The 27,855-nt window shown below is 49.4% G+C and overlaps 1 protein-coding gene across 6 annotated transcripts; it reads right to left on the bottom strand.

Moving 5' to 3' along the window:
- Positions 1-276: 276 nt before the first annotated feature.
- On the bottom strand, positions 277-26,299 carry prom1a (prominin 1a). 6 transcript variants are annotated; one of them, XM_084469296.1, is made up of 27 exons: positions 25,937-26,299; positions 19,866-19,924; positions 17,270-17,475; positions 14,406-14,526; positions 14,130-14,193; positions 13,892-13,981; positions 12,171-12,400; positions 11,811-11,885; positions 10,783-10,846; positions 10,382-10,541; positions 10,033-10,185; positions 9,468-9,591; positions 8,983-9,086; positions 8,664-8,748; positions 8,131-8,277; positions 6,910-6,981; positions 6,705-6,797; positions 6,307-6,324; positions 6,142-6,195; positions 5,965-6,045; positions 5,814-5,882; positions 5,211-5,300; positions 4,740-4,855; positions 4,269-4,292; positions 2,289-2,369; positions 1,708-1,735; positions 277-1,369 (listed from the first exon to the last, which is right to left on the bottom strand). In XM_084469296.1, exons 1-25 carry the CDS (start codon positions 26,190-26,192, stop codon positions 2,300-2,302), a joined length of 2,625 nt encoding a protein of 874 aa, XP_084325422.1. In that variant the 5' UTR covers positions 26,193-26,299; the 3' UTR covers positions 277-1,369; positions 1,708-1,735; positions 2,289-2,299. The 6 variants fall into 6 exon arrangements, with proteins under 6 accessions (XP_084325422.1, XP_084325423.1, XP_084325425.1 ...); XM_084469297.1 differs by lacking the exon at positions 1,708-1,735; XM_084469299.1 differs by lacking the exon at positions 4,269-4,292.
- Between the last annotated feature and the right edge of the window lie 1,556 nt (positions 26,300-27,855).

Genomic DNA, 27,855 nt, shown 5'->3' with positions numbered 1-27,855 from the left:
TAACGTGGGCTCCATCATCTGCTGGCTAGGACTAACCCTAACCCTTACCAATCAACCGGGCTAAAACTTCCCCTAACCCTTACCAATCTACCAGGCTAACCCTTACCCTAACCAATATTTCACCACCTCCTCTCTAGTGAAGAGGAGGTAGTCGCATGGTAACCGAAGTAACGTTGAACAAGGAGCTTGTTCTAGGAACATTCACTCCTTCGGCAGTTTCAATCATAGTGAACGTCTACCGCAAGAAAATAGAAAATAAAAAAATGCAACTTAAAGCAAGGGTAGGCAATTTATTTCAGAAGGATATTTTTCAGCAGTTCTGAGCAATCAGTAAATAAAATGCTCTGACAAAAAAAATATCTGATATCTGTGGCTGCACAGGGCTGTAATTCACCTGCTTCTTATCTGGACACCTGCAAACTTTCTTCCACAGGGCTAGCAGACCTGTGGCTACAGCTAGCAAGCTAGGAACACATGACAGGAGTCTTCCACAGGGCTAGCAGACCTGTGGCTAAGCTAGCGAGCTAGTCATGTGATTAGGGGGAGTGGCTTTGGAGGGAGGGCTGCAGGGAGGGTGAGATTTTGTTTTGGTTTAATAACTTTAAAATCTAGCCTACTCTGTCTGGTTCCTCCAGACTGGCCTACCATAGATTTAAGAGTTGATCTGAAGGCTATGATAAAAATAGAACTGTCCTTAAAAAGAAGCAAGTTTCTCACTTCAGTGAGCACTACAAAAGCAAAACTGATATGTTTTAGAGTTAGTCATCTTAACACAATATCCTCAAGTGTGGTTAAAGAATCGACTAATAAACTAAAGGCAGCATGCGGACATCGGTCATGCTCCAACACAAGTTTTAAAGTCACGCTTTGTTTGAAATGTCCACCAGCAGAAGACTTCTGGTGCCCACAGAAGGTTGTAAACATTGAGACTTGAACAAAGAAGGATTTCTTTGAACTTCACAGGGATGAAACCAAGAGTTAGTATTCTGTGTTTTACAGACTGGTGGGTCGGTTGGTACCAGCGATCCCATCATTCGTCCACAAAACAGGAAACAGGAAGAACTTTGGGAGGGTCTAGCACCAGACATGAGGAGCATCTAGGTCCGGAGCCGGGTTGAAAGGTCACAACTCCTCACAGTTCACTGTGACCTTCCCTTGACCTTTCCAAAAAGTCCAAAAAGAATGAAAAACTAGAAAAAAAGGAAGATCCTGGAGGCTTCAGGAGAGACCGTTGAGGGTTCAGGCGTGGTGAGAGAGGTCCTGGGCTGGAGAGTGGGTCGGGGGGCTTTGCTGGTCTTTCATTGATTATGTTTCGTGGTTGTTGATTGGAGGAGGGAGAGACTTCCGGTGTTCTTCTCCTGTGGTAGACCTGGTTTATGGGGAGGGTTGGTTTTAGTTCAGGGTGAATATAGCTTTGGATCTGATATGTCTTGATCATGAGTTTTTATTTTCCTGTTTCCTTCATTGATTCAAGCTCTTGTAACCGTTCTTACGTTAGGAATTTTGGATACATTTGTAGTTATTAGTGAAGGGTACTAGGGTGGAACCTAGCTGGGGCCCTTTAGGGTGCTAGGGAGGGTCCTAGCTGGGGCCCCTTAGGGTGCTAGGGAGGTTCCTAGCTGCTAGGGAGGTTCCTAGCTGCTAGGGAGGGTCCTAGCTGGGGTTCTCTCATGTTCGCTAAAGAAGATTAAATGAGAACCGACTCACTGTTGTTTAGCTCCACCCTGCCGGGCCACTGGAGGGACAGGAAGTGATGCATTAGAGATACAGGAAGAAGAAAGTGATGCATTAGAGATAAAGGAAGAAGGAAGTGATGCATTAGCGAAACAGGAAGAAGGAAGTGATGCATTAGTGAAATGGGAAGAAGGAAGTGATTAATGTACAAGAAGTGTTTAAACATGCAACATCTCTCACTGGGTATGGCTGCTTAGCATACACATATATTAGTATGGTTTAAAGAGCAAATATAATCCCTCCTGCTGATTGGCTCAGATTGTTTCCAGGGTTACCAGAGGGTCAGGGCTGAAGCTTGTTGTTTAGTTACTCTTGAAGACATGATTTGAACAAACTTTATTTCTAACAGGCGGGAGGTCAGAGGACGAGGTGGGCTGTGGAAACGTTAAAAGGTTTTGTCCCCAAAGAGAAAGACGAGCAGCGGCCGGTAGGACGAGAGGCGTCGTCATGGCAACAGATGGACCAGAGGGAAGCTGAAAGAAGGAGGAAGTGAAGTGTGATGGGGGCTGGGAGGAGGAGAGCCGAGGCCAGGTGGCTTGTGGGAAATAGAGTACCTTTCTCTCCGTCACCAGTCGATGTGCCTCGGGGGGGCGGAGGCCCGGGGAAACCTGGTCATAGTGTCATAGGAAGGAATACTAACACACACACACACACACACACACACACACACACACACACACACACACACACACACACACACACATTACAGGTTGTGCCTAGATGCTCCTCATTGGTCAGCCAGGGCCAGTGTCAGAGAGCAACACGCTGAGAACCAGAACACCATGGAGTGCTTCTGGTCTACAGGGTTCAGCTCCTGGTCTACAGGTCCTCACCCTATCAGAGCTCCTGGTCTACAGGTCCTCACCCTATCAGAGCTCCTGGTCTACAGGTCCTCACCCTATCAGAGCTCCTGGTCTACAGGTCCTCACCCTATCAGAGCTCCTGGTCTACAGGTCTTCACCCTATCAGAGCTCCTGGTCTACAGGTCCTCACCCTATCAGAGCTCCTGGTCTACAGGTCCTCACCCTATCAGAGCTTCTGGTCTACAGGTCCTCACCCTATCAGAGCTCCTGGTCTACAGGTCCTCACCCTATCAGAGCTCCTGGTCTACAGGTCCTCACCCTATCAGCAAGCCTCAGGTTCTGTTGGCTGCCATTTTGAGAGGATGCATGAGCAACGCTCACTTTACAGCGGCCAAAAGAACATGGCTGCTCCCTTCATAAACCAGCAGTAGTACAGGAGCACTTCCAAAATGGAGGCGCTCGTTGACGCGGCGATGTACCAGTAGGACATTATAGTTCACGATAATATCAATGTTTTAAACATGGCTGTTCATAACGTGGTGCTCTCTGTCTGTACACTGAAACAACCAATCAGGAAACAAGCAGCCAATACATGGACAGAGCATGCAGTAAACACGTGGTTAGAAGAGCTGGGCGGAGTCATGCGGTAGTGGGCGGAGTCATGTTGTAATGGGCGGAGTCATGCAGCAGAGGGCATGGCCATATCACACAAGGGGCGGGGCATGCTTGCCTGTCCTTCACTAAAATGACCAGGTGTACGTTGAGCGGGGGGCGATCTGATTGGGCGACTCTAAACAAGAGACAGGAAGAGCAGTCACCACAATTCTCGCTTTACCAGAGAGAGAGAGAGAGAGATTGTCGGAAGGAAGATTCTCTAAACTGTGTGTGTTCATGCTTGTGTGAATGTGATGTGTAATGGTCTGTCCAGTCCTGTCATGCCTTCATGCCTTCATGCCTTCATGGGACAGAATCCAGTCTGAGTTTTACCTGTGAGGTGGTCTCAGCGCTGCCGGGCCGACCCCTCTGTGATAACCATTACTACCATTACACCATTATGGTAACCATTACAACCTCTCTGTGATAACCATTACTACTGCGACAAACACACAACATATAGACGCCCCCTGCAGGCCTCCATCAGGACTGAACAAAAAGGTTCTTCTACTGAAGGACAAAGTGGCATGAACACTACACTGGGAACACTGGTCAGGGGGCTCTGAACACTACACTGGGAACACTGGTCAGGGGGCTTTGAACACTGCACTGGGAACGCTGGTCAGGGGGCTTTGAACACTGCACTGGAAACGCTGGTCAGGGGGCTTTGAACACTGCACTGGGAACGCTGGTCAGGGGGCTTTGAACACTGCACTGGGAACACTGGTCAGGGGGCTCTGAACACTACATTGGGAACGCTGGTCAGGGGGCTCTGAACACTACACTGGGAACACTGGTCAGGGGGCTCTGAACACTACACTGGGTACGCTGGTCAGGGGGATCTGAACCCATGAGGAGGGACGCGTCTGAAGACCCCAGGAGACCCCAGCACCCACAGCTTCACAGACCTCCACCAGCACCCAACAGTTCCCGGTTAAACCAATGAAACCAGTGAAACGAGTAACTACTGAAACTACTGAAGCCAGTTCAACTGTCAAAAAGCAGGAGATTAAAGGCGGAAAAGGACACAGAACAACAAAGACAGGGGAAAGGAATTCTGGGTAAAATAACTCTTACTTTTTCATGGGGATTGTGTCAATGCTACGAATACAAAAAACAAAACAGAAGTAAACCCCAGGCTCATGTAAACAACTGGGGCTGGGAGGCGGGACCTGTAGGAATGGTTATCAGAGAGTAAAGTGCCAGGTCCCAGAGACAGAGGAGCTGCAAGGAGGAGGGAGGACAGATTCACACGTTAACAGGAACCCACAAACATCTCAACTTCAGCTCAACATTGAAGAAGAAACCCCTCGTTGATCTTCAGGTGTTCCCCGTGTTCCTAATGTTCCTCATGTTCCTCATGTTCCTAATGGTCTTTGTGTTCCTAATGTTCCTAATGTTCTCTGTGTTCCTCATGTTCCCCAGGGTCCTAATGTTCTCTGTGTTCCTCATGTTCCCCAGGGTCCTAATGTTCTCTGTGTTCCTCATGTTCCCCAGGAACTCTGTGTTCTCCGTGTGATCAGCCCTGAGCAGCAGTCTGAGACTCACTCGTCGTAGACGTCCTCTGTCTCCATGCGGCGGTAGAACTTGGCGAGCTTCACGGCGAGGACGAGGCTGGGCAGGAGGAACAGCGTGCTGCAGCCCAGACCCATCCAGAACGTGTTCTGTTGAAGAAGCACAGAACCAACACCAAACACCTGAACGCAGCTTAGAACCTCAGAACCAACACCGAACAGACTCAACACAGCTTAGAAACACACAGAACCAACAACATGAGACCACCATGAGACCAGACCACCATGAGACCAGACCACCATGAGACCACCATGAGACCAGACCACCATGAGACCAGACCACCATGAGACCACCATGAGACCAGACCACCATAAGACCAGACCACCATGAGACCACCATGAGACCACCAGACCCCACTAAGCTCAGTTACACACAACCACACCTCACCACCAACCAGGCACTAAAAACACCCATGCACACCCACACACTCGCACAGTGTGTTACCATGGCATCCAGCAGGAAGTTGCAGGTGAGGATGTGGGCAGTGTCCACCATGTTGCTCAGGGGCTTACAGGTCGCCACCTCCAACGCCAGCTGGACAGGAAACAGGAAATTACATCATCACACCAGGAAGCAGACCCATGTCCCACTACAGAACCAGTAGGGCTCTGGTTCTGGAGATTAAACAAAATCTGTTTAAAACACATTATAGAGTATAGTATAGTTAGAGTATAGTATAGATCTAGAGTATAGTATAGTTAGAGAGTATAGTATAGATATAGAGTATAGTATAGTTATATAGTATAGATAGAGAGTATAGTATAGTTATATAGTATAGATAGAGAGTATAGTATAGTTATATAGTATAGTATAGAGTATAGTATAGATATAGAGTATAATATAGTTATAGAGTGTCAAAGACATCTCTGTCTGCTCTGTTTGAACATGGATCTGTAAACCTGACACAGAACACAAACCTCCCATCTGGTTTGAGTCACATGGTGGTCTAATACTTGATGCCACACTGGGAAAGCATTCCACCAGTGAACCAGTCATGATGCTGCACTGGGAAGGCATTCCACCAATCAACCCTCATGAAGGACTCACCGAGCTCTTCACCCAGTCCATGTACTGCTGGAAGTAGCCAACGATGACATTCTTGTACTGCTCCGTCTCCTGTGGGGAGGGGGGAGAGGTCAACATTCAGCTGAACTAACGAATACAAGGGCGGGGTGAAGAGGAGGATCTGCTGGTTTACCTGACTGATCAGGTGTGTTGCATTCTGGGAGATGAGGTATTGGGCTTCATCCAGGGCGTTTAAAACGGCCAAAACTTTGTTCTGTAAAACAAGACATCATCTGGTCTGGTCCACTGGTCTAGAGGTTAAAGGTCAAAGTGGGTGTGAAGGTCAGAGGTCAAAAGTGAGAGTACTTACTGGCAGATCGGAGGCCGTACGCTCCAGGAACCTCATACTTTGGTTCAACGCACTCTGAAGAAGAAGATCAGAAGGTCAGAAAACAACACTACAAAATTTGTTACACCATATACACACACACACACACACTCTAACTGTATTAATGTGTTCAACATTTCCGCTTACCCTGGCTCTCACATATTTCTGCATGAGGAAAGAAAAACAACAGACTCAGTCGCAGTGCATCATGGGTAACTGGAGCCTCAGATAGCTAATCAACAGCTAGCAGTAAATGGTAGGAATGGAACATTGATTCTTATTTTCTGACCAAGGACCCCTCAGAGGTCTACAGGAGGACCCCTAGACTTCTGACCAAGGACCGAGAGACAGACAGAGAGACAGACAGACAGAGAGAGAGAGAAACAGAAAGACAGACAGACAGACAGACAGACAGACAGACAGAGAGACAGACAGACAGACAGAGAGAGAGAGGGATAGAGAGGGAGGAGGAGATACAGACAGAGAGAGGGAGAGATATACAGACATACAGACAGACAGACAGACAGACAGACAGACAGACCTACCATGGCCTGCTCCAGTGGGACCACCTGCTGGCTGTGGATCTGTCTCAGGGTGCTGGTGTGGCCCTTTAGAGAGGTCTGGAGGGGCCCCTCGGACTGCACAAGCACGCACACGCACACACATGACACACACACACACACACAAAGAGTTTTCTTCAAGTATACAAAGCAACATGTTTAGGTAGAGAGGACGTGGAGGTTGTGTTACCATGAGGTCCGTCTGGGCCTCCAGCTGGCTGGTGAAGGTCAGCAGGTCCTCCACCGTCACGCCTTTATTCACCTGGGAGACACAAGACCACCGTTTTTTTTTAACCTGAGAAACACAAGACCACACCTCTATTCACCTGAGAGACACAAGACCACGCCTCTATTCACCTGAGAGACACAAGACCACGCCTCTATTCACCTGAGAGACACAAGACCACGCCTCTATTCCCCTGAGAGACACAAGACCACGCCTCTATTCCCCTGAGAGACACAAGACCACGCCTCTATTCCCCTGAGAGACACAAGACCACGCCTCTATTCACCTGAGAGACACAAGACCACGCCTCTATTCCCCTGAGAGACACAAGACCACGCCTCTATTCCCCTGAGAGACACAAGACCACGCCTCTATTCCCCTGAGAGACACAAGACCACGCCTCTATTCCCCTGAGAGACACAAGACCACGCCTCTATTCACCTGAGAGACACAAGACCACGCCTCTATTCCCCTGAGAGACACAAGACCACGCCTCTATTCACCTGAGAGACACAAGACCACGCCCCAATAGCAACAGCGTGATTCAGTAAGTAAAAATCACATTCATTTTCTCCATTGAGGTTTTAAAAGCCTTAATGTCATAACCGTCCAAAGTATAAGTACCACGATCCGTTATAATGCTCCTGTAGAAGCCACAAGTTAAAGACGGGAACTTCTCGTTTTTAGAAAAACTCGTTTTATTCACGATGTCTTTGAAACCACTACACTACCCATAAATCCTAAAGTGTGACATGCCGTCTTTGATTGGTGGAGCTCGCTGTTACCATGGAAACGTTTACTGCACCCGCAAAAGTCATGTTGTCGATGACTGCTGTCACTGAACTCCATTGCTTACAGCTGTAACCAGGATTTAGATGAATGGAAAGTTAGAGTTGTGGTTAGAGCTGTAGAGGAAATGAGCTCTACATGTTGAAAAATATGTTGATATGGAATATATGATAAAAAATAAAAGTACAAATATTTGATAGAGCACTAGCAGTACTTTTTAGTAATTTTGGTAGCATAAAAGCTAGGAATACATAATGCTGAATGAATACGTAACTTGAATACGAGACTGAATCCACCTAACTTACCATGTTGAGAACGCTATACACTATATGAAACACTATACATAAACTATACGTGTGTGTGTGTGTGTGTGTGTGTGTGTGTGTGTGTGTGTACCTCCTCCAGGTATTGGGCGTAGTTGATCTCTGACAGGCCTGACTCAGAGAAGTCCAGAAGGTTCTGCCTCCCCTCCGCCTGCAGCAGCTCCACCGCCCCCAGGTCCAGACGGATCCCCTCCAGCACCGACACCACCTCCCGGGTGAACTACACACACACACACACACTACTTTATTACTATTACTTCTGGTTATATTGTGAAGCAACATGTTTGTTTAAATATATATTGTGATTCTTATTGTATTGATTGATGTCGCTGTGGGCAGAGGCTGTGGGCAGAGGCTGTGGGGGCTGTGGGTGGAGGCTGTGGGGGCTGTGGGTGGAGGCTGTGGGCGTAGGTTGTGGTCGGAGGCTGTGGGTGGAGGCTGTGGGGGCTGTGGGTGGAGGCTGTGGGGGCTGTGGGTGGAGGCTGTGGGTGGAGGCTGTGGGGGCTGGGACGGAGGCTGTGGAGGCTGTGGGGAGGCTGTGGGGGCTGTGGGGAGGCTGTGGGGGCTGTGGGTGGAGGCTGTGGGTGGAGGCTGGAGGAGACTGACCAGGGTGGTGTTGAGGAACGCTGTGATGTTGAAGATCTTATCCAGACGCCCGGCGGAGTAGATACCCCGGTTCTCCTTACAGTTACTGCAACACACGCACGCACGCACGCACGCACGCACGCACGCACACACGCACACACGCACACACACACACACACACACACACAGCCTTAGCTCCTGAGCCATGGTCTTGGGGGTCAGGGGGGTCTGGGGAGGGGTCGGGGGGGTCTTGTGGGGGGTCGTGGGGGTCGTGGGGGTTGTGAGGGTCGTGGGGGTCCGGGGGGTCAGGGGGGGGCAGGGGGGTCGTGGGTCCTCCTACCTGTACAAGTTCTCCACGGTGAGGTCCAGGTCCGAGTCGTTGTACAGGAACCCAGGGATGAAGTTCCTCCACTGGGGGTCCACCATGTGGGGCGTGTCCAGGAGCTGAGGACCACAACATGTCAGACCAGAGGGGACCTGGGCCCAGACCCCTTCAGACCCCTCAGACCCCTTCAGACCCTCAGACCCCTTCAGACCCCCAGACCCTCCAGACCCCTACCCCCCAGACCTGGGCCTGGGGTCAGACCAGTTGACACCATGGGGGGGGGTCAGACCAGGTGAGACCAGGTGAGGTGGGGTCAGACCAGGGGAGACCAGGTGAGGTGGGGTCAGACCAGGGGGGGGTCAGACCAGGTGAGACCAGGTGAGGTGGGGTCAGACCAGGGGAGACCAGGTGAGGTGGGGTCAGACCAGGGGGGGGTCAGACCAGGTGAGACCAGGTGAGGTGGGGTCAGACCAGGTAAGACCAGGGGAGGTGCTACGTACCTTGAAGAGCTCCTTGCTGTGGTAGGGTTCACAGAGCAGCTTCTCCAGGTTCCCTCCCAGCAGGAAGGCGGCGGTGACGACCCCCATGAGCAGCCAGGAGAACAGGAAGCTGAAGCCCACCCCCCTGGAGAGAGGAACGCCTTATCACCACGCCATCTTGGTTCTGAACGCTAGGTGGGTCTGACACCAAGTGGGGAACCAGGAGGGAACCAGGATGGAACCAAGACGGCCCCTTGGTGGGTAAAGCCCGCAAACCTTCACAAAGGACCCCGGACCTTATCTAATTCAGCTAACTCTAACTAACTAACCCTAAATAATTCAGCTAACGCTAACTAACTAACCCTAAATAATTCAGCTAACTCTAACTAACTAACCCTAACTAATTCAGCTAACTCTAACCAACTAACCCTATCTAATTCAGCTAACTCTAACCAACTAACCCTAAATAATTCACCTAACTAACCCTTTTGTCCAAAGCTTCCAGTGAAACGACCTCCAGGTCATGAAGGAACAGGTGGGGTCAGGGGTCAGGGGTCGGGGGTCAGGGGTCAGGGTCGTGACTCACGCCATGAGCAGGGTTCCCCCGGTGTTGGAGATGCAGCCCCTGGTGGTGGGCGAGGCGTGCTTGTCGTAGCCCAGCGTTCCACACAGCAGGCCCAGGTAGTTGAAGGCCAGGACCAGGACCAGCATGCAGCACAGCGCAATGCAGCCGGCCCACCTGCAGGGGGCGGGGCCCACCATGAGACCTCCCACAACCGGGAATGGCCACGCCCACATACCGGGCGGAGCCACGCCCACCTCACGCATTAGGTGCATTTGAAAGGTTTTTAACCATTTTATTTTCTTGTCTGTTTTTGGGCGTCTTCACTCTATTTTATACAGTTTCCATTTCCCTTCTTAACGAAGGGCCTGACCTGTAGAAGTCTGCCTGGTCCAGCTGGGGGTAGTGGTCCTCAATGGACGAGTGGGCCTGGTTGATGAAGATGGTGAAGTTGGCCAGACTGCTTCGGACCGGGAAACCCTTGGAGAAGCTGCTGATGTTGGAGCCGACGCCGTCCAACAGCCCTCTCACCCCTAGGGGGCAATAGAGGGCAGTTACCAGAGTCTACTGCCCTCACCCCTAGGGGGCATTAGAGGGAAGTTACCAGAGTCTACTGCAGTAGGGTCAGGGTTATTGGGTTAGGGTTATAGGGTTAGGGCTAGGGTAAAGATTATAGGGTAAGGGTTAGGGGTTGGGGTTAGGGTTAGGGTTATAGGGTAGGGGTTAGGGGTTAGGGGTTAGGGGTTAGGGTTCATCTGTACTAGCTGAACTCACCCTCCACCACGGATGTGGTCTGCTCCACCACCATGGACGGAGTATTGTTCAGAGACGAGTAGCCCTGCATCACACAGCACAGGTTACTACAGTATCGCAGTATGAGAGTACTACAAGACACTGCCAGTATTAAGTACAATAGTATTAAAGGGGTAGTTTGTAATTTTGGACATCAGACCTCATTTCCAAGTGAGACCGTTTTCAACACGTTTCATTCAGGCCTTGTAGTTGCAGAAATCGCTGGTGCTAGGCTAGCGCAAGTCGAGGGGAACTGCTAGCCTGCCAATAAAAAGTTTTACCCACTCCACTGTACACCCGAGGCAAACCAATTATAATGCCAGACTATCGATGTTAATGTCTGTGTTGATAGAATAATGTTAGAAATAAATGATCACACTACTACACACTATGAGCAATGATCGCATTACAGTTTGAGGGACTACTTTCTCAGCAGCTGCGGAATTTCACTTTGATCCGGTGTAGCAACCAATTCACTACAGCAGAACGTAAACAGAGAAGCGCACTCCAGATAATATCAGTCCGCCACTGCCGTAGCCCTCTTCCAACTACAGGGATTATAAACTAAATGCAATGCGATGCAAGGGTAGTTTTATTTCTAACATTATTCTATCAACACAGACATTTACATAGATAGTCTGGCATTATAATTGGTTTGCCTCGGGTGTACTGTGGAGTGGGTAAAACTGTTTTTATTGGCAGGCTAGCAGTTCCCCCTCGACTTGCGCTAGCCTAGCACCAGCGATTTCTGCAACTAGAAGGACTGAATGAAATATGTGGAAAATGGTCTCCAATGATAAATAACACACTGGTTCACTTGGAAATGTGGTCCAACGTCCTAAATTCCGAACTACCCCTTTAAGGTACAACAGTAGAACAGTATATTGCATAATAATAGTATCAGAGTATCAGAGTACTATTGTATCAGAGTATCAGAGTACTATAGTATCAGAGTACTACAGGGTCAGATTATTGAAGTACAAGAGTACTACAGTGTAGTATTGTCTCACCCTCTGGATAATTGCTCTCAAGTCTGTCTGCAGAACCTGGTTCATCTTCTCCAGCTGAGGGTTCACACTGGCCAGCTGAAACCAGATCAGAACCAGATTAAACCATCTGAAACCAGATCAGAACCAGATTAAACCATCTGAAACCAGATCTGAACCAGAGTAAACATCTGAAACCAGATCTGAACCAGAGTAAACATCTGAAACCAGATCTGAACCGGATAGGATCCGGAACTCTAGATGAACAAAGACCTCTAGAAGAACAAACAACCTCTGGAGGAAGGCCTCTAGATGAAGGAGCTCTAGATGAAAGAGCTCTAGGTGAAGGAGCTCTAGAGGAACAAGGCCTCTTGCTGGCCGTACCCTGGAGTAGTTGGCATGCAGGTGGAGGTTGCTGAGGGAGGTCTGGATGGCGCTGCAGAGCTGGGCAGACGTGGGCTGGTTCTTGGGGTCTCTGCAGGCCGGGTCGTCCAGACTGCGCCTCAGACTGCTCCTCATCAGACTCAAGCTGAAGGCCAGCTTCCCACTGCCCTCCTGGAGCACCTCCAGAGACACACTGGCGTTCTCCAGAGCCTCCCTCGTCTCTCGCATCGCTGGGGGAGAAAGGTTAGAGGGAGACACAAGTTAGGGAGAGAGAGAGACACAGGTGAAGAGAGAGAGAGGGAGAGAGAGAGACACAGATAGAGAGAGAGCGACCGGTGAACCAACAACGAGAGAGAGAGGGAGAGAGAGAGACAGAGAGAGAGAGAGCGACCGGTGAACCAACAACGAGAGAGAGAGCGAGAAAGAGAGACAGAGATAGAGCGTGAGAGAGAGAGAGAGAGAGAGAGAGAGAGAGAGAGAGAGAGAGAGAGAGAGAGAGCGAGCAAGCGAGCGACCGGTGAACCAACAACTTTGAGCTCTCGTCTAAAGTAAACAGGTTCAATACAAATGAGCACACACACACACACACACACACACACACACACACACACACACACACACACATGTATATAAACCTGTGTAACATGAGGGGGAGGTAACACAGTGAGGAGTGTAACTTTATAAAAGGAGTAGGAGGAGTAAAGCAGGAGAGGGAAGACATTGAAGAGCTTGGATTGTATTTCTGAGTGCTGTCACGTGATCGTTAAAGTCAGCCCTGATTGGTGGATATTGAAGCCAATCCCAGCGAGCTGTCCTACTGAACACCAGCGGGGCAGTCGGGTCGCAGGTATAAGGTTCACCTTGTTAAAACATGTGTACTGGTCCCAGTACCGTGCACTGGTCCCAGTGTCTTGTACTGGTCCCAGTGCCGTGTACTGGTCCCAGTGCCGTGTACTGGTCCCAGTGCAGTGTACTGGTCTCAGTGTCTTGTACTGGTACCAGTGCCGTGTACTGGTCCCAGTGTCTTGTATTCTGTCTTGTATTCTCTATATCAGCACTCAAGCCTCTTCTATCTCTGGCTCGGAACTGACTTATCAGCACTGCCTTATCGGAACTGACTTATCGGAACTGACTTATCTGAACTGATTTATCGGAATTTACTTAAAAGTGAGAGTTGAAATGTGGATGGGGTGGAACAACAAACGACATGAGGAACAGAAACATGAGAACCATTTGGTGTCCGAGTCTGAATCACGACGGGCGGAGAACCTCGGTCTTAATGTTGCATTAAGACGGCATTCTGCCCCCTGATTGGTCCAAATGTTCAAGGAAGGCAAAGGGGAACTGGGGTCACGACAGTGTCAGAGGTCACAGGGTTAAAGGTCACGGGGGTCAGACTGTTTTTACCTTTTAGGGCTCTTTCGATTTTCACTTCAGAACAAAAACAAAAACAAAGAATATACAAAGATTCTTCTGAATGTCTTTCAGTGCCTTCATCGTGTCAAATACAGGTTTAAATGTTCAGCAGTATATGGTAATCATAAACTAATACGCTGTCTACCTGCTTGTGCGTTTTTCATGTTCATTCAACAGTTTAAACGCGCGTTTACTTGAAATTATCCAACATATAAAAAACAGCAGGACAGATATGTTAATTCTATTAATATATAACCCGGCTCAGCTAAGCTAACAGAGGCTGTGAGCGGCGGAAGCGGACCGACCTTCAGCCAGACTCAGCGCTCCGTCCATGGCAGGCCGGACCTCCTTCCCTAGCTGCCCGTGTATCCTTCCGCCAAGTAGAGGACCTATATCTGGAGATTCAAGATCACAGGATGAATGTACCGTCGAGAACAGAGTAAAGCGACATAAAGATCTTAGTGTCTAGAGAGAGTAAAGTTACATTAGATCTTACTGTCTAGGAAAGAGTACTCTTGTAGTAAATAGTACGGTGTAACTTACTGTCGAGGTCGTACAGAACTTTTCCTTTAGCCGTCGAGTACTGAGACACCAGGAAGTCAATTTGCTGGAAAACAAAATCAGTTAGTGAGGAACCACAGACAGACAGACAGACAGACACACAGACAGGCAGGCAGACAGACAGACACACAGACAGGCAGACACACAGACAAATACACAGACAGACATGCAGACAGAAAGACACACAGACACAGACACACTGACAGAAAGACAGACAGACAAACAGGCAGACAAACAGGCAGAATGACAGACAGGTACCGTGGGCGTGTCGTTGACGAAGGTGTGCAGGTCCCTCATGTTGCTGTTGACCAATCGCCTGACGTTCTTCACCTGAGAGCTCAGCGTCTGATTGGCTGTGTAGGCACACAGCACTCCGATGCTGTCGCCAAGCAACAGCAAACCACATGTCAATCACACAGATACTTATTTATTAAATAAAGACATTTAGAAATATTGACATACAATACATGTATATGTAATGCTTATATTAGATGTTAATAGATGCATTCGTTCCTTTAAATGTCTTGATGATTCCACACATGTGTTTGACAGATAATAATAATATAATGAGACCTCCAGTAGAGGTCACTGTTGTACATTAGGTTGTTTAATACATTCAATCACTCTTCTTCTCAACAACATTAAATTAAGACCAGTGGAAAAGCAGTGTGTGCGCGTGTGTGTGTGTGTGTGTGTGTGTGTGTGTGTGTCACAAGGCCATATGGCTCAGTGTGTTCACACACACGTGTGATCTAGTATCTGTGAGGCTGGTTAATGTGAGGGAAGGGTTAGTGTGTTTCAGCAACCGCATGATCTACATCGTAGAGCTGGAGCTGGAACACACAGCTACACCATGTAGTGATGGAGCACAGAGCTACACCATGTAGTGATGGAGCTGGAGCACACAGCTACACCATGTAGTGATGGAGCACACAGCTACACCATGTAGTGATGGAGCACACAGCTACACCATGTAGTGATGGAGTACACAGCTACACCATGTTGCTCTGATCCACTGCTAATCAACAATAATCCTAGAAATACTTCTGCTCTACTCATCAACAAGAGAGTAAAACAGCCAGTCAGCCAGCCAACCAGCCAGTCAGCCAGTGAGTCTAGGGTGGAGCTGGACTGAATGAATCTACAGTCGAGTGGAGCTGTCTCGCCCGGAGAGAGAATCAAAATGGCTCCTTCACAACAAAAGCGTATTGTTGAAGTCTACACCGCTGCTTTCTGTAGCAAACACAAAGAAACCACTCTCTCCCTATCTCCCTCTCACTACTCTCTCTCCCCCATCTCTCCCCCTCCTCTCTCTCTAGGTGGGTGGATTCTGCAGTCAACAAAGAGAGAGAGTGAGAGAGAGAGCGATAGAGAGAGAGAGAAAAGAGAGAAATACATAAGCTCATCCAAAGAGTAAATTCAGTCACCATGATGTCCTCAGTGTAACTTCATAATAACTTGAGATGAGAGAATAATAATAATTAACAATAATTAATTATAATAATTAACTGAACCGAAAACAGCATGGAGAGACGAGAGAGGAGATGAGAGAGGTCCCTAATGCCCTACACTACACACTACACTCTAACCCCCTGCAGGTCAACACTATAATTAGACTCTAGGGATGTAGAATCCCTCGAGATAATCGTCTCCTCATCAGTAATCTGTCAGGGTCCTGGTTAATACAACCCTACTAACTTATTTTATAATACTACTTAATATTAGTCTACCACCCTACTACAAATTGTTGATCACCCTACTAAATACTACTTTACCACCGTACTAACTACTAGTTGACCAACCTACTAACTACTAGATTACCACCCTACTAACTACTAGTTCACCACCCTACTAACTACTAGTTCACCACCGTACTAACTACTAGTTTACCACCCTACTAACTACTAGTTTACCACCATACAAACGACCAGTTTACCACCCTACAAACTACCAGTTTACCACCCTACTTACTACTAGTTTACCACCCTACTTACTACTAGTTTACCAACCTACTACTATCTACTAGTTTACCACCCTACTTACACCTCCCGTCGGGACTACTGCAATGGTGTCCTGTCTGGGCTACCCAGCGAGGCCCTTGACAGATTGCAGCATGTCCAGGATTCAGCTGCCAGGGTGCTAACCCACATCACCCCCATTCTCAAGAGACTCCACTGGCTGCCTGTCAAACAACGCATCACATACGAGATCCTCCTGCTCCCCCACAAATCACTCCACTCACGTGCACCCAAGTACATCACCGATCTCCTCCAACCCTACTCCCAGTCACGGTCCCTGTGATCGACAGGCAAGGACCTACTCTCCATTCTCTCCACTCTCCATTATATTGATAAAGAAATAAGTATTATTTATATGTCTATGGCGACAACACTTACTACTTACTACTAGTTTACCACCCTACTAACCGGCCGTCTGCCACAAGGGCAGACTGCAGATCAAGGACGCCTCTACCTGGGTTAGGGTTAACTAACCCATCAGCCACAGAGGACCAAACCCCACCCATCACCTTCAAGTCCTCAGTGATACCTATCTATGAAGGGTTTGGTGATGGTGATGGGTTGGGTCTGGGTACCACGATCATCAACCATCATCATCTAACACAGCGGGGATAGGGGCTAACCTCTAACTAGAACTCTTGAGTATGGGCTGAAGTCCACTCTAACCTTCTGAACAGAACATGAAGCCATGACCCCACCAGCCCCTTAACCCTTGTCTGCCAGTGAGGTGGACTTGTGTTGAGTTGTTGTGTGTTTTAATTGGACACTGAGTGTTCAGCTCAGTTCTGTTTCCAGGTCTCCTCACGGTTCTTCACCCAGCAGCTGCACCCTGCAAAGGTGCAGGGTAGGAAAACAAGGTATCCATGGCACCCACAGCATCATCACATCCCCGTGTGGATTCCCTTCCTCCCTTGCCACCTTCCTCCTCCTCATCTCCCTGCTCCCCCTTTTCAGTCAATCAGAAGCCTCCGATCTGAGCAGCTTCAAAGTGTCACCGTGGCCCCGTGGGAGGAGCAGGAGGAGGAGGAGGGGAGGAGGAGGAGGAGGAGGAGGAGGAGGAGGAGAGAAGAAGAGGAGGTAAAGGAGGATGCGTGGCAGTCTCACCTGATGACCAGCGAGGTGGTGAACAGCAGCGTTCCCAGGAGGCCGCGCTGGCAGTCGGCGTTCTTCCGCTGCCGCTGGTGCATCTCTCCTCCGCAGTTGTCACAACAACGGCAGACACACAGCAGGAGGCCGGCGAGGGGGAGGAGCACCAGGAAGGCCACGCCCACCGCCGCACACAGCAGGAAGCCCAGTTCATAGTAGAGCACCTGGGAGAGCGACATAGAGGGTGGAGAGAGAAAGAGAGAGGGAGAGAGAAAGAGAGAGAGAGAGAGAGAGAGAGAGAGAGAGAGATAATGAGAATGAATTACTAAATGAAGGGGTGAAATAAGAACTAAATGAAGGGGTTTGGAGCGGTTAACAGAGAAATTAACAGGCGAGAGCAACAGTGTGTATGTGCGTGTGTACGTGTATGTGTATATGTGGGCATGTGTGTGGAACAATGTGTGTATGTGTGTGTGTGTCCAATGAGAATCTGACAGTGTGTGTATGCAGAGCACCAAGTTAGCCACGCCCACTTCCTTCAGGCCTCAAATCAATGTTTAGGAAAGATGTCATAAGCCATTTGCGTTTTCACGCAGTCATGACGACGGAGCCTGGAGACTGGACTATTCTGGGATAGAGTTGGTAACCAGCAGAAAGACTCCAGAAAACACAACCCCACCATGTCCGCAGTAAACAATGTACAGTGACGGTTCACAGTAATGCTCACTGTAACGCTCACTGTAACGCTACGCTCACTGTAACGCTACGCTCACTGTAACTCTCACTGTAACACTCACTGTAACACTCACTGTAACGCTACACTCCACTGTAACACTCACTGTATTGCTCACTGTAACACTCACTGTACCGTTCCACTGTAATGCTCACTGTAAAGCTTACTGTAATGCTCACTGTAACGCTCCACTGTAACGCTCACTGTAACGCTACGCTCACTGTAACGCTCACTGTAATGCTACGCTCACTGTAAAGCTCACTGTAACGCTACGCTCACTGTAACGCTCACTGTAACGCTCACTGTAACGCTCACTGTAACGCTACACTCCACTGTAACGCCACGCTCACTGTAATGCTCACTGTAACGCTATGCGCACTGTTAACGCTACTACCCTCACTATAATACTAGTTCTACAGATATTACGTATATACTTTATACTACATACTGTAAGTAAGTAAGTTCACCTATAAATCAGGGCAAGTCCGTATGAACACCTCAACAAATATTAATCTAATATTATAAACTGTGAGGTGAAATTTTCAAGAGCACATTGTCATTTTTTCGACATCCATTGTTATCATCTCCAGGGTTTAGGTCTGCTGCTATGCTAGGTGCATGATAGGGGAAAGGTTACCATACTCTATGGGTTAGCTTATTCTAGAAGTAAGAACATGTTAAGGGTTAGCATATGTTCGCAGTTAACACATGCTCGAGTTTAGGATTAACATATACTCCAGGTCAGAATATGTTGTGAGGGGTTTGCATACGCTGGGAGTAGGGTTAGTCTAGGCAGGCTGAGTAGGGTTAGTCTAGGCAGGCTGAGTAGGGTTAGGGCAGGGTTTGATGGTTGGGTTAGGGCAGGGTTTGATGGTTGGGACGAGGGCAGGGTTTAATGGTTTTATGCCGGGTGGGTTACTATAGGGTGAGGCTCGGTTAAAGGCATGGTTAGGTGTGTTTAGGACAGGGTTAGGTGTGTTTAGGACAGGGTTAGGTGTGTTTAGAACAGGGTTAGGTGTGTTTAGGACAGGATTAGGTGTGTTTAGGACAGGGTTAGGTGTGTTTAGGACAGGGTTAGGTGGGTTTAGGACGGGGTTAGGGTATTGGTACTTTAGGGTCGGCCTAAGGCGAGGGGGGGTTAGTAGCCGGTTTAGGACAAGGCGAAAGGTGGGGCTGGGTTGTAACCGGTTTAGGACAAGGCGAGGGGGGGTTTTTATAATGTAAGTCCAGAGCGACTTTACCTGCAGGGTCAGGACTATGTTCTCTGGCTGAGGAGAGCCAGGAGACATCAGATGAGGACATGCAGAGACGGAAGCACCACAGAATCAGAGCACAGATCCATTGAAACAAGCCCCTCATGGTGCCCCCAGAACCACAGACCGGACCAGACCCAGTCTGGGTCTGGGTCTGGGTCTGGGTCTGGGTCTGGGTCTAGGTCGCTGGCCGGACCTCCATGAGGAACATGAACCTGTGGTTTCCTTGGGCCATGACAGGGTGAGGTTCAGCTCTCAGAGCTTCACAACCTGAAGTGCTCTGGTTGTGTTTGATGTCTTCTGGGAAGATCAAATCAATCTTAACATCCTCGATAAATAAACTAATTTGTTCTGCTCTGTGTTTCCATGGAGTGATTGGCGAGGGCATTCATAACATCACCATCATTATTAATATGAATAACGCCATACAGTTCATAGACTTACCAAAAGACCTACAATTGGAGCATGTATGTAATGTATACCCCACTGCCCTAATAAACACAAAGCATACTCAAAAACACTTCAACAAGATGGGAAGCAGCAGAACACACAAGGCAAGAGAAAATAAATAGAACAATTAAATAAAGTAACAGAAACTGTTTCTTAATCCGTATAAAAGTTTGGTTACCTTCTGGTACTCCGTCTGAGATGCTCCGAACTTCTCCTTCGCCAGTTTTACGATGAGATCTGGAACATTAAACACATGATTAATAAAGCCTCTCTCTGATTGGCCAGCAGACTATCTAGGAAGCATTAATTAATTACAGCGATAAAAATCCATTCATGAAAGGTTCATAAATGGATTTTTGTCTTGATGTTCTGATTTAATGTTTAAAATTCTGTTTCTGCCTGTGATTCAAGCCTTCATCAGAGAACGTCTGTAAACATGATTAATCTGCGATGTTAAACACCTTGGGATCATCAACACGTTTGGAACAGTATAATATGTGAGCGGGAGAATCAGAGTTAAGAATTAGGAGGCAACAGCATGCCGCTGCACATCTGCATTATTCATTATCCTTTATGATCTCGAGCCAATATAATTCAGAGAGCAACATTGAAGAGGACAGGGACGGGAGTCAGAGCTTCAGGCTCAGAGACATCACACACTTTATCATGGAATGACAGTACTGCACCATAAAGTACACAACCAACCAGCCAACACAAACACTACAGCACACAACCAGTATCGAAACACAACCAGAAACTAATCAGAAACTAAACTCAGTCACCATCAAGCAGCTAGATGCCAGAGGATTCATCTTGATTCTTCACCAGAGCAAAGCCCCAAACACCGTACCCCTATAGTTAAAGGGATAGCTAAAAAGGGATACCACGGTCTGTACATTGGTCTTAGCCTGCCGTACCCAGAGGAATGGCTGGGTTAGCATTTGCTTCCCATTAGCCGCATATATTGACTGTTGATTGTTGAAATTTGAATAATAAAAATAAATAAAAATAAAGTCTAATTTGGAACACAACCCTCCTGAACACAATGATGAATTTGGAATCAAACAAGTGGTCTGGATCTGTGTAAGACAGCACCGCCCTAGCAGGCTCCATTGTTAGAGGTCAGGTGTAAAGTGTGTGTGTTGCTACAAACAAAGGAATAGGAAACCGAAAGATAGCATCGATAGAACAGAGGAGCAACAAATATCCGAGAAGAAATCCGGCCCCAGCAGGGAACCAGCCCTCACTAACCCTCACTAGCCGTTAGATGGCTAGCCCTCATTAGCCGTTAGATGGCTAGCCCTCAGTAGCCGTTAGCTGGCTAGCCCTCACTAGCCGTTAGATGGCTAGCCCTACCTAGTCTAACACCCCCACCACCAGATCATCCAGCCGACATTTTAGTTTCAGTGTTGAGTGCCATGCTTATGACTTAAGGGATGATTGACCGGAGACATGAGGCTGAAGGACGACTCTCCAGGTTAGGGTTAATGACCCCCTGGGCGCAAGGAGGGTGTCTAGCTAGGGGCTCAGCATTAGCTCAGATGCTACCGCTAGGAGCCTGATGCTAGGCGGTCCCCCGCAGCCCGCTGGTCCACCGGGGGGGGGGTCGGACCCACTGCAGATCTCCATCTTCTGTTACTAGGGACTCGGCTGCGTTGCCAAGACACCAGGACCCCCTCCTGCCTGAGGAGGTCACAGGAAGTCACTAAGAGTCTCGTCTGGGGGCGACCCTGCCACAGTGAGTCCACTTCCTGTCCTCCCAGAGACAAGCGCTGAGCCGTCCAACAAAGACCCTGAGAACGCATGACTGAGTGTCAGACATCCACACAAACACACACACACACACACACACACACGGCTGAATAGCTTGACCCAGATAAGGGAGCCTGGATGAATACTTCTCCGTGTTGCTGAGCGTTTCTCTGGTTTGCAGCCTGAATCCTCTCCTCCTCCTCTCTTCTCCTCATCCTCTCTCTCCTCATCCTCTAGTCTTCCTCCTCCTCTCCTCATCCTCTCTCACCTCCTCTCCTCATCCTCTCACCTCCTCTCCTCATCCTCTCTCTCCTCCTCTCCTCATCCTTTCCTCCTCCTCCCATAGCTCTCTCTATCTCCATCTCTTTAGAAGATCTGTTCTCCTCATCAGGCTCCTCAGTGTGAGCTCAGCTCATTACGACAGAACCCTTGACTCTCCAACTGAACTCCACATCTTCTCCCATGACTCTTCTTTAAAGCCGGTCTTATTTTAATTTGAATGATAAAACATCCATGGTCTCTAGCTCATAAAGGTTACCATGACTACTGGGATCAAAGTGAGGTAGCAGATAAACTGAAAGCATCTCATATACCCAAGGTTGTGGGTTTAACCACTGGGCGTATTAACAGCTTCTACACAGCCATCTTCTCTGACATGACTCTGAATCACTGACATCGTCCAAAATACCAAAATGAATAATGAAAAACATAGTTCTGTCTCTGAGGCTTTTCAATCATCATTATCATCTAAGTCCTTCTAGAAGAGACCGGGCATTCTGTCACTGAGGAGAGGAGGGGAGGAGAAGAGGAGGGGAGAGGAGAGGAGAGGAGGACAAGAGGAGTGGAGGAGATAAGGAGATGAGGGGAGGAGGAGATGAGGGGAGAAGGAGAAAAGAGGAGATGAGGAAAGGAGATGAGGGGAGGATGAGAGGAGAGGAGAGGAAGACCTCCAGGAGCGGCTCCCAAAGCATTTGGGCACCTGAGGCCGCAGGCGAGGAGCTGAGTGGACTCTGCAGTCTGCCTCTCAAAGAACCTGATGTAGAGGAGGTTGCTGGTTTGAATCCCAAACAGAGAGCTCTCTTTAAGATAATTCCTCATTAAGAACTGCCCTGGAGCCCGAAGGCAGAGCAATTTACCCATCATGCTGTGCAGCGAACCAGTCGTAGCAAAATGAAAAACCTCCAATATAAGATGTAAAATTAGACCAAATTCTGGGTAATGTCTTCTTGATACTGTCCTCATCAGGACAGACTAGGCCGGCCTTCCTGAGTGACATTCTGTTCAGCCAATGAGACGCAAGAGTTGGCCACGTTCCTGACAGGCGTACTGCTCCGCGAGTGAGCTGGAGAGTGAGCTGGAGTGATCTGGAGAGTGAGCCGATACTTATACTGCCGCTTTAAAATACACCACTACTAATACTGCTGCTTTAAAATACACCACTACTAATACTGCTGCTTTAAAATACACCACTACTAATACTGCTGCTTTAAAATATACCAGTGCTAATACTGCCGCTTTAAAATACACCACTACTAAGACTGCTGCTTTAAAATATACCAGTTCTAATACTGCTGCTTTAAAACACACCAGTTATAATACTACAGCTGTAACATTACACCAGTACTAATATGACAGCTATTAAACTGACATCCCTAGAAGTACTAGATCTAAACATAATACTACTAATACCACCTCTCTGTAGAATCCTGCTGGAGACTCGTCACTAGGAGGTGAAGCAGATCAGTCTGCCTCCTACGCTGCACATCAACGCTGTCCAGGGCCCCATTTTTCAGTTAGCACGTTAGAGTAGCACATTAGCATAGCCTGGTAGCCTGGGAGCGTGGTAACGTGGCAGCATGGTAGAGTGGTAAGGTGGTAGCATAGCATGGTAGCATGTTAGAGTGGTAGCGTGGTAGTGAGGTAGTGTAGTGTGGTAGTGTAGCGTCGTAGCGTAGCGTGGTATTATAGTGTGCTAGTGTAGCGTGGTAGTATGGTAGTGTAGCGTTGTAGCGTGGTAGCGTAGCGGGGTAGCATGGTAGCGTAGCGTGGAAGTGTGGTAGCGTGGCATGGTAGTGTAGTAGTGTAGCGTGGTAGCATGGTAGCGTAGCGTAGCAGTGTGGTAGTGTAGTGTGGTGGTGTGGTAGCATAGCATGGTAGTGTAGCGTGGTAGCATGGTAGTGTAGCGTGGTAGCATCTCTCTCCACCACCACTCCGGGCAGAGGACAGATACTTCCTGATGGACCAATGAGAGGCCGGCATCAGAGGGCTGAACCTCTGGGGTAACAGAGTACATAGAAACACATCCAAGAGAGATCCGCCTCCTCCGCTGCCTAGCGCCCTGCAGCAAGGCACTAACCTCACCCTCACCCTACAGGAGGCTGACAGAGGAGGGAAGTAGAGCAGAAGGAGACGGACACCATGAGACTGAACACATGGGAGGGGGGAGCCGGAGCGCTACAGACTGTAGCTCTAGAGAGACCAGCTACAGACTGTAGCTTTAGAGAGAGAGAAGCTACAGACTGTAGCTCTAGAGAGACACGCTACAGACTGTAGATGGTCTCTCTAGACTCTAGAGAGACCATCTACATTCTGTAGCTGGTATCTCTTTAGCTACAGACTGTAGCTCTAGAGTCTAGAGCTACAGTCTGTAGCTACAGAGAGATCAGCTACAGACTGTAGCTCTAGAGAGATTAGCTCTAGAGAGACCAGCTGCAGTTATAGCTGAATCTAGAGAGAGTAGCTCTAGGACGGTCCCTGTGAGACCAGTAGGCTGGCACTGATTGGCTGGCCCTGATTGGCTGGCCCTGATTGGCTGGCCCTGATTGGCTGGCCCTGATTGGCTGGCCCTGATTGGCTGTCAGGATCTCCAGCATCACCTCCACGGACACACTACAGAACAGAACCTCTCCAGTCTCAGAGGTCGTTCCTCTTCTCCCGTCTCCTTATTTAATGTGTGCTGCTGACATGTTAAGATGATAAAGATAAGATAAGATAATCCTTCCCACACACTGCAGAGGAACCTCTTTCTGAGATGTATTGAGGGGTTCGGGGGGGGCAGCATGGTAGGGGGGGGGGGCACCTCTCAGCAACACACTGACCCCCTCTTTACACCACCATCATCTCCACCACCACCTCTACCTCAACCACCACCACCACCACCACCACCACCAACACTACTACCACCACCACCACCACCACCACCTCTACCTCAACCACCACCACCACCTCCTCCACCACCTCTTCCACCACCACCACCACCTCCACCACCACCTCCCCTGCTCCTCCTGCATATTGTAGAGCAGGTTCTGGTCCGAGAGGTGGTCCTAGAGGTGTGGAGGTGGTCTGTTGGTCCTAGAGGTGGTCCTAGAGGTGTGGAGGTGGTCTGTTGGTCCTAGAGGTGGTCCTAGAGGTGTGGAGGTGGTCTGTTGGTCCTAGAGGTGGTCCTAGAGGTGGTCCTAGAGGTGGTCCTACAGCTGGTCCTACAGCTGGTCCTAGAGAAGGTCCTAGAGGTGGTCCTAGAGGGGGTCCTAGAGCTGGTCTGTTGGTCCTTGAGGTGCTCCGTCTCCTCTGGGTAATTAGACCCCATTAAAACACGAAGACTCCCTTGGAGCAGAATAGAACCCACAGAGGTGGTCTACTCAGACCATGTGGGATCCCTCCTCCTCTCAAGTCCACTGGGTGGGGGTGAGGTCCTGGTAGTCCTGGATGAGGTCCTGGTTGTCCTGGTAGTCCTGGACATGGTCCTTTTAGTCCTGGTAGTCCTGGATGAGGTCCTGTTAGTCCTGGTAGTCCTGGATGAGGTCCTGTTAGTCCTGGTAGTCCTGGATGTAGTCCTGGATGTGGTCCTGGATGTGGTCCTGGTCCGGGTAGGCGTGGTCCTGGTAGTCCTGAAGTCCTGTAGGTGCTCCTGGGCAGCAGATGGCTGAGGAGCTTATCTGATCAGCCTGATCCCTCTGACGCGGTGAGGGGAACATCTCACCATCCATTGGCTCATTAAACGCAACCTGCGGTGTTTAAGCAGCCTGACAGCATGTAAGTGTGTAGCGCCATGCACCTGTCCGTCATGTCTGACATGACCTCCCCCCCCAGAGTACTGGGGAGGGTCGCCCTCCGGCAAGGAGGAGGGTCGCCCTCCGGCCCGGTACTCCGGCCCGGAGAGCCCAACAATAGCGTGGTGACCGGAACACGAACGGAGGATTAGTAATATATATATTTTTTTTTATTAGTTAGTTTTATTCGTTTTATTAGAATCATTATTATTATTATTATTATTATTATAGGATCATCTAACCCCGACCCTGACTCCCACTAACAATCACAACTTCACCAGAGCGCCGCTGGAGGACGGGACATCTGTCCACTACATCAGCTATCCATCAGCTATCCATCAGCTGTCAATCAGCTATGGATCAGCTGTCGACCAGCTATCGATCAGCTGTCGATCAGCTATCGATCAGCCATCGATCAGCTCTCGGTCCCGTGGGGGGTCTCGCCTACCTTGGGGGAAGGGGTTGGGCTGGACCACGCACAGGAATGCGTGCACGAGGCTGAAGAGGATCCCGATGGGTCCCGGCTCGTAGTGGGCCAGGGTCTCATAGACCCCCGCCGGGACGGAGCCGAAGTCCAGCCTCTCCGGGGGGGGTCTCCCGGGCGGCGGGGGTCTCCCCGGCGGGGGGGGTCTCCCGGGGTCCGGCTGCAGCTCACACGAGACGAGGAGTCCGGCCAGGAGCAGCAGGAGGCCGGGCCTCCACATCGCGTCCCTCCGGTCCCTCGACAACACCGGGAGAACACCGGGAGAATACCAGGGAGGACTCCGGGACGAACCGGTAGAGCGACGAGGAGCGGGCGGCTCGGATCCACTGACACGCGCTTTTGGACGGCAGGGAGGGGAGAGGGGGGAGAGGGGGAGGTTAGGGCTGGGGGTCGGGGTGGGGGTCGGGGTGAGAGGTCAGCAGAGTCATGGTTCCAGCGGTCTCCGTTCCGTCCGTCAGCTCAGCTCGAGACGCTCTGACTCCGGCGCGTCTCCGCTGCGATACTAGGGTTGGCGCGCACGGCTGGATGCAAGGCGCGCGTCCGTCGGGGAAAGTGTGGTCGTGAGGCGCCCCTCGTGGCGGGAAAGAACCAACAACCTCTGACGGTATCGCCGCCCCGATGGAGAACAGATCAGCATACTGTTCGATCAATGGAGTAGTGTGTGTACGTACAGTGTGTAGTGTGTACAGTGGGTAGTGTGTACAGTGTGTAGTGTGTGTGTGTGTGTGTGTGTGTGTGTGTGTGTGTGTGTGTGTGTGTGTGTGTGTGTGTGTAGTCCCTGTACAGTGTGTAGTGTGTACAGTGTGTGGGTAGTGCGTACAGTGTGTAGTGTGTGTGTAGTCCCTGTACAGTGTGTAGTGTGTACAGTGGGTAGTGGGTAGTGTGAACAGTGTGTAGTGTGTGTGTATTCCCTGTACAGTGTGGACAGTGTGTAGTGTGTGTGTAGTCCCTGTACAGTGTGTAGTGTGTACAGTGGGTAGTGTGAACAGTGTGTAGTGTGTGTGTATTCCCTGTACAGTGTGTAGTGTGGACAGTGTGTAGTGTGTGTGTAGTCCCTGTACAGTGTGTAGTGGGTAGTGTGTACAGTGTGTAGTGTGTACAGTGTGTAGTCCGTCTCTTTGATCTTTCACTCATCGTTTCATTTCTTCATCACCGGCCAACAAGCCTGCAACTAATTCGACAATTGGAACTAACAAACTGATGATTTAATGTTATACATATATATATATATATATATATAAAATATTAAATCCCTATAGTCAATGTTTTATTGGTATTATTGTCTTAACGTTATTATAATTGTAGTTATTGTAGGGAGGTCTCCTAAATACAGGATTGTATTCCTTCAATAAAACATGGAGTCCAGAGAGGGGAGACATGTGACCGTCTGAGACACTAAGGAGCTTAGACTAAAGGGCTGATTATGGTTCCACGCCGACGCAATGACACGATGACCCTGCAGACGCCTCGACGCAGTCGTGAACCTGTTCTGGTTCTGTGTCGGGTTTTAGGTAGCGGACCAATTACAGCCCTAGCTGCTGCGTCGCCTCGAGGGAGGGTTGTAGGCCTACTGCGCCTCACAGACAACAGGCTGTAGACCTACTGCACCTCACAGACAACAGGCTGTAGGCCTACTGCACCTCACAGACAGTAGGCCTACTGCGCCTCACAGACAACAGGCTGTAGGCCTACTGCACCTCACAGACAACAGGCTGTAGGCCTACTGCACCTCACAGACAGACAGTAGGCCTACTGCGCCTCACAGACAACAGGCTGTAGGCCTACTGCGCCTCACAGACAACAGGCTGTAGGCCTACTGCACCTAACAGACAACAGCGCTGTACAACTGCGGCCTACAGGGACCAGATCATACGGAGCAGGCC

The sequence above is a fragment of the Micromesistius poutassou genome, assembly GCF_964030765.1.
Source record: "Micromesistius poutassou genome assembly, chromosome: 6".
Taxonomy (NCBI): domain Eukaryota; kingdom Metazoa; phylum Chordata; class Actinopteri; order Gadiformes; family Gadidae; genus Micromesistius; species Micromesistius poutassou.
The sequence above is the reverse complement of the archived record's forward strand: the minus strand, read 5'-3'. Positions and strand labels throughout refer to the sequence as shown.

Coding starts and splice junctions, on each gene's coding strand:
- prom1a (XM_084469296.1), bottom strand. CDS start 26,192: ATGTGGAGGCCCGGCCTCCTGCTGCTCCTGGCCGGACTCCTCGTCTCG. Junction 13,982..14,129: donor AGTTCTGTACGACCTCGACA/GTAAGTTACACC, acceptor TTGAATCTCCAG/ATATAGGTCCTCTACTTGGC. Junction 10,542..10,782: donor GACCACATCCGTGGTGGAGG/GTGAGTTCAGCT, acceptor ATTGCCCCCTAG/GGGTGAGAGGGCTGTTGGAC.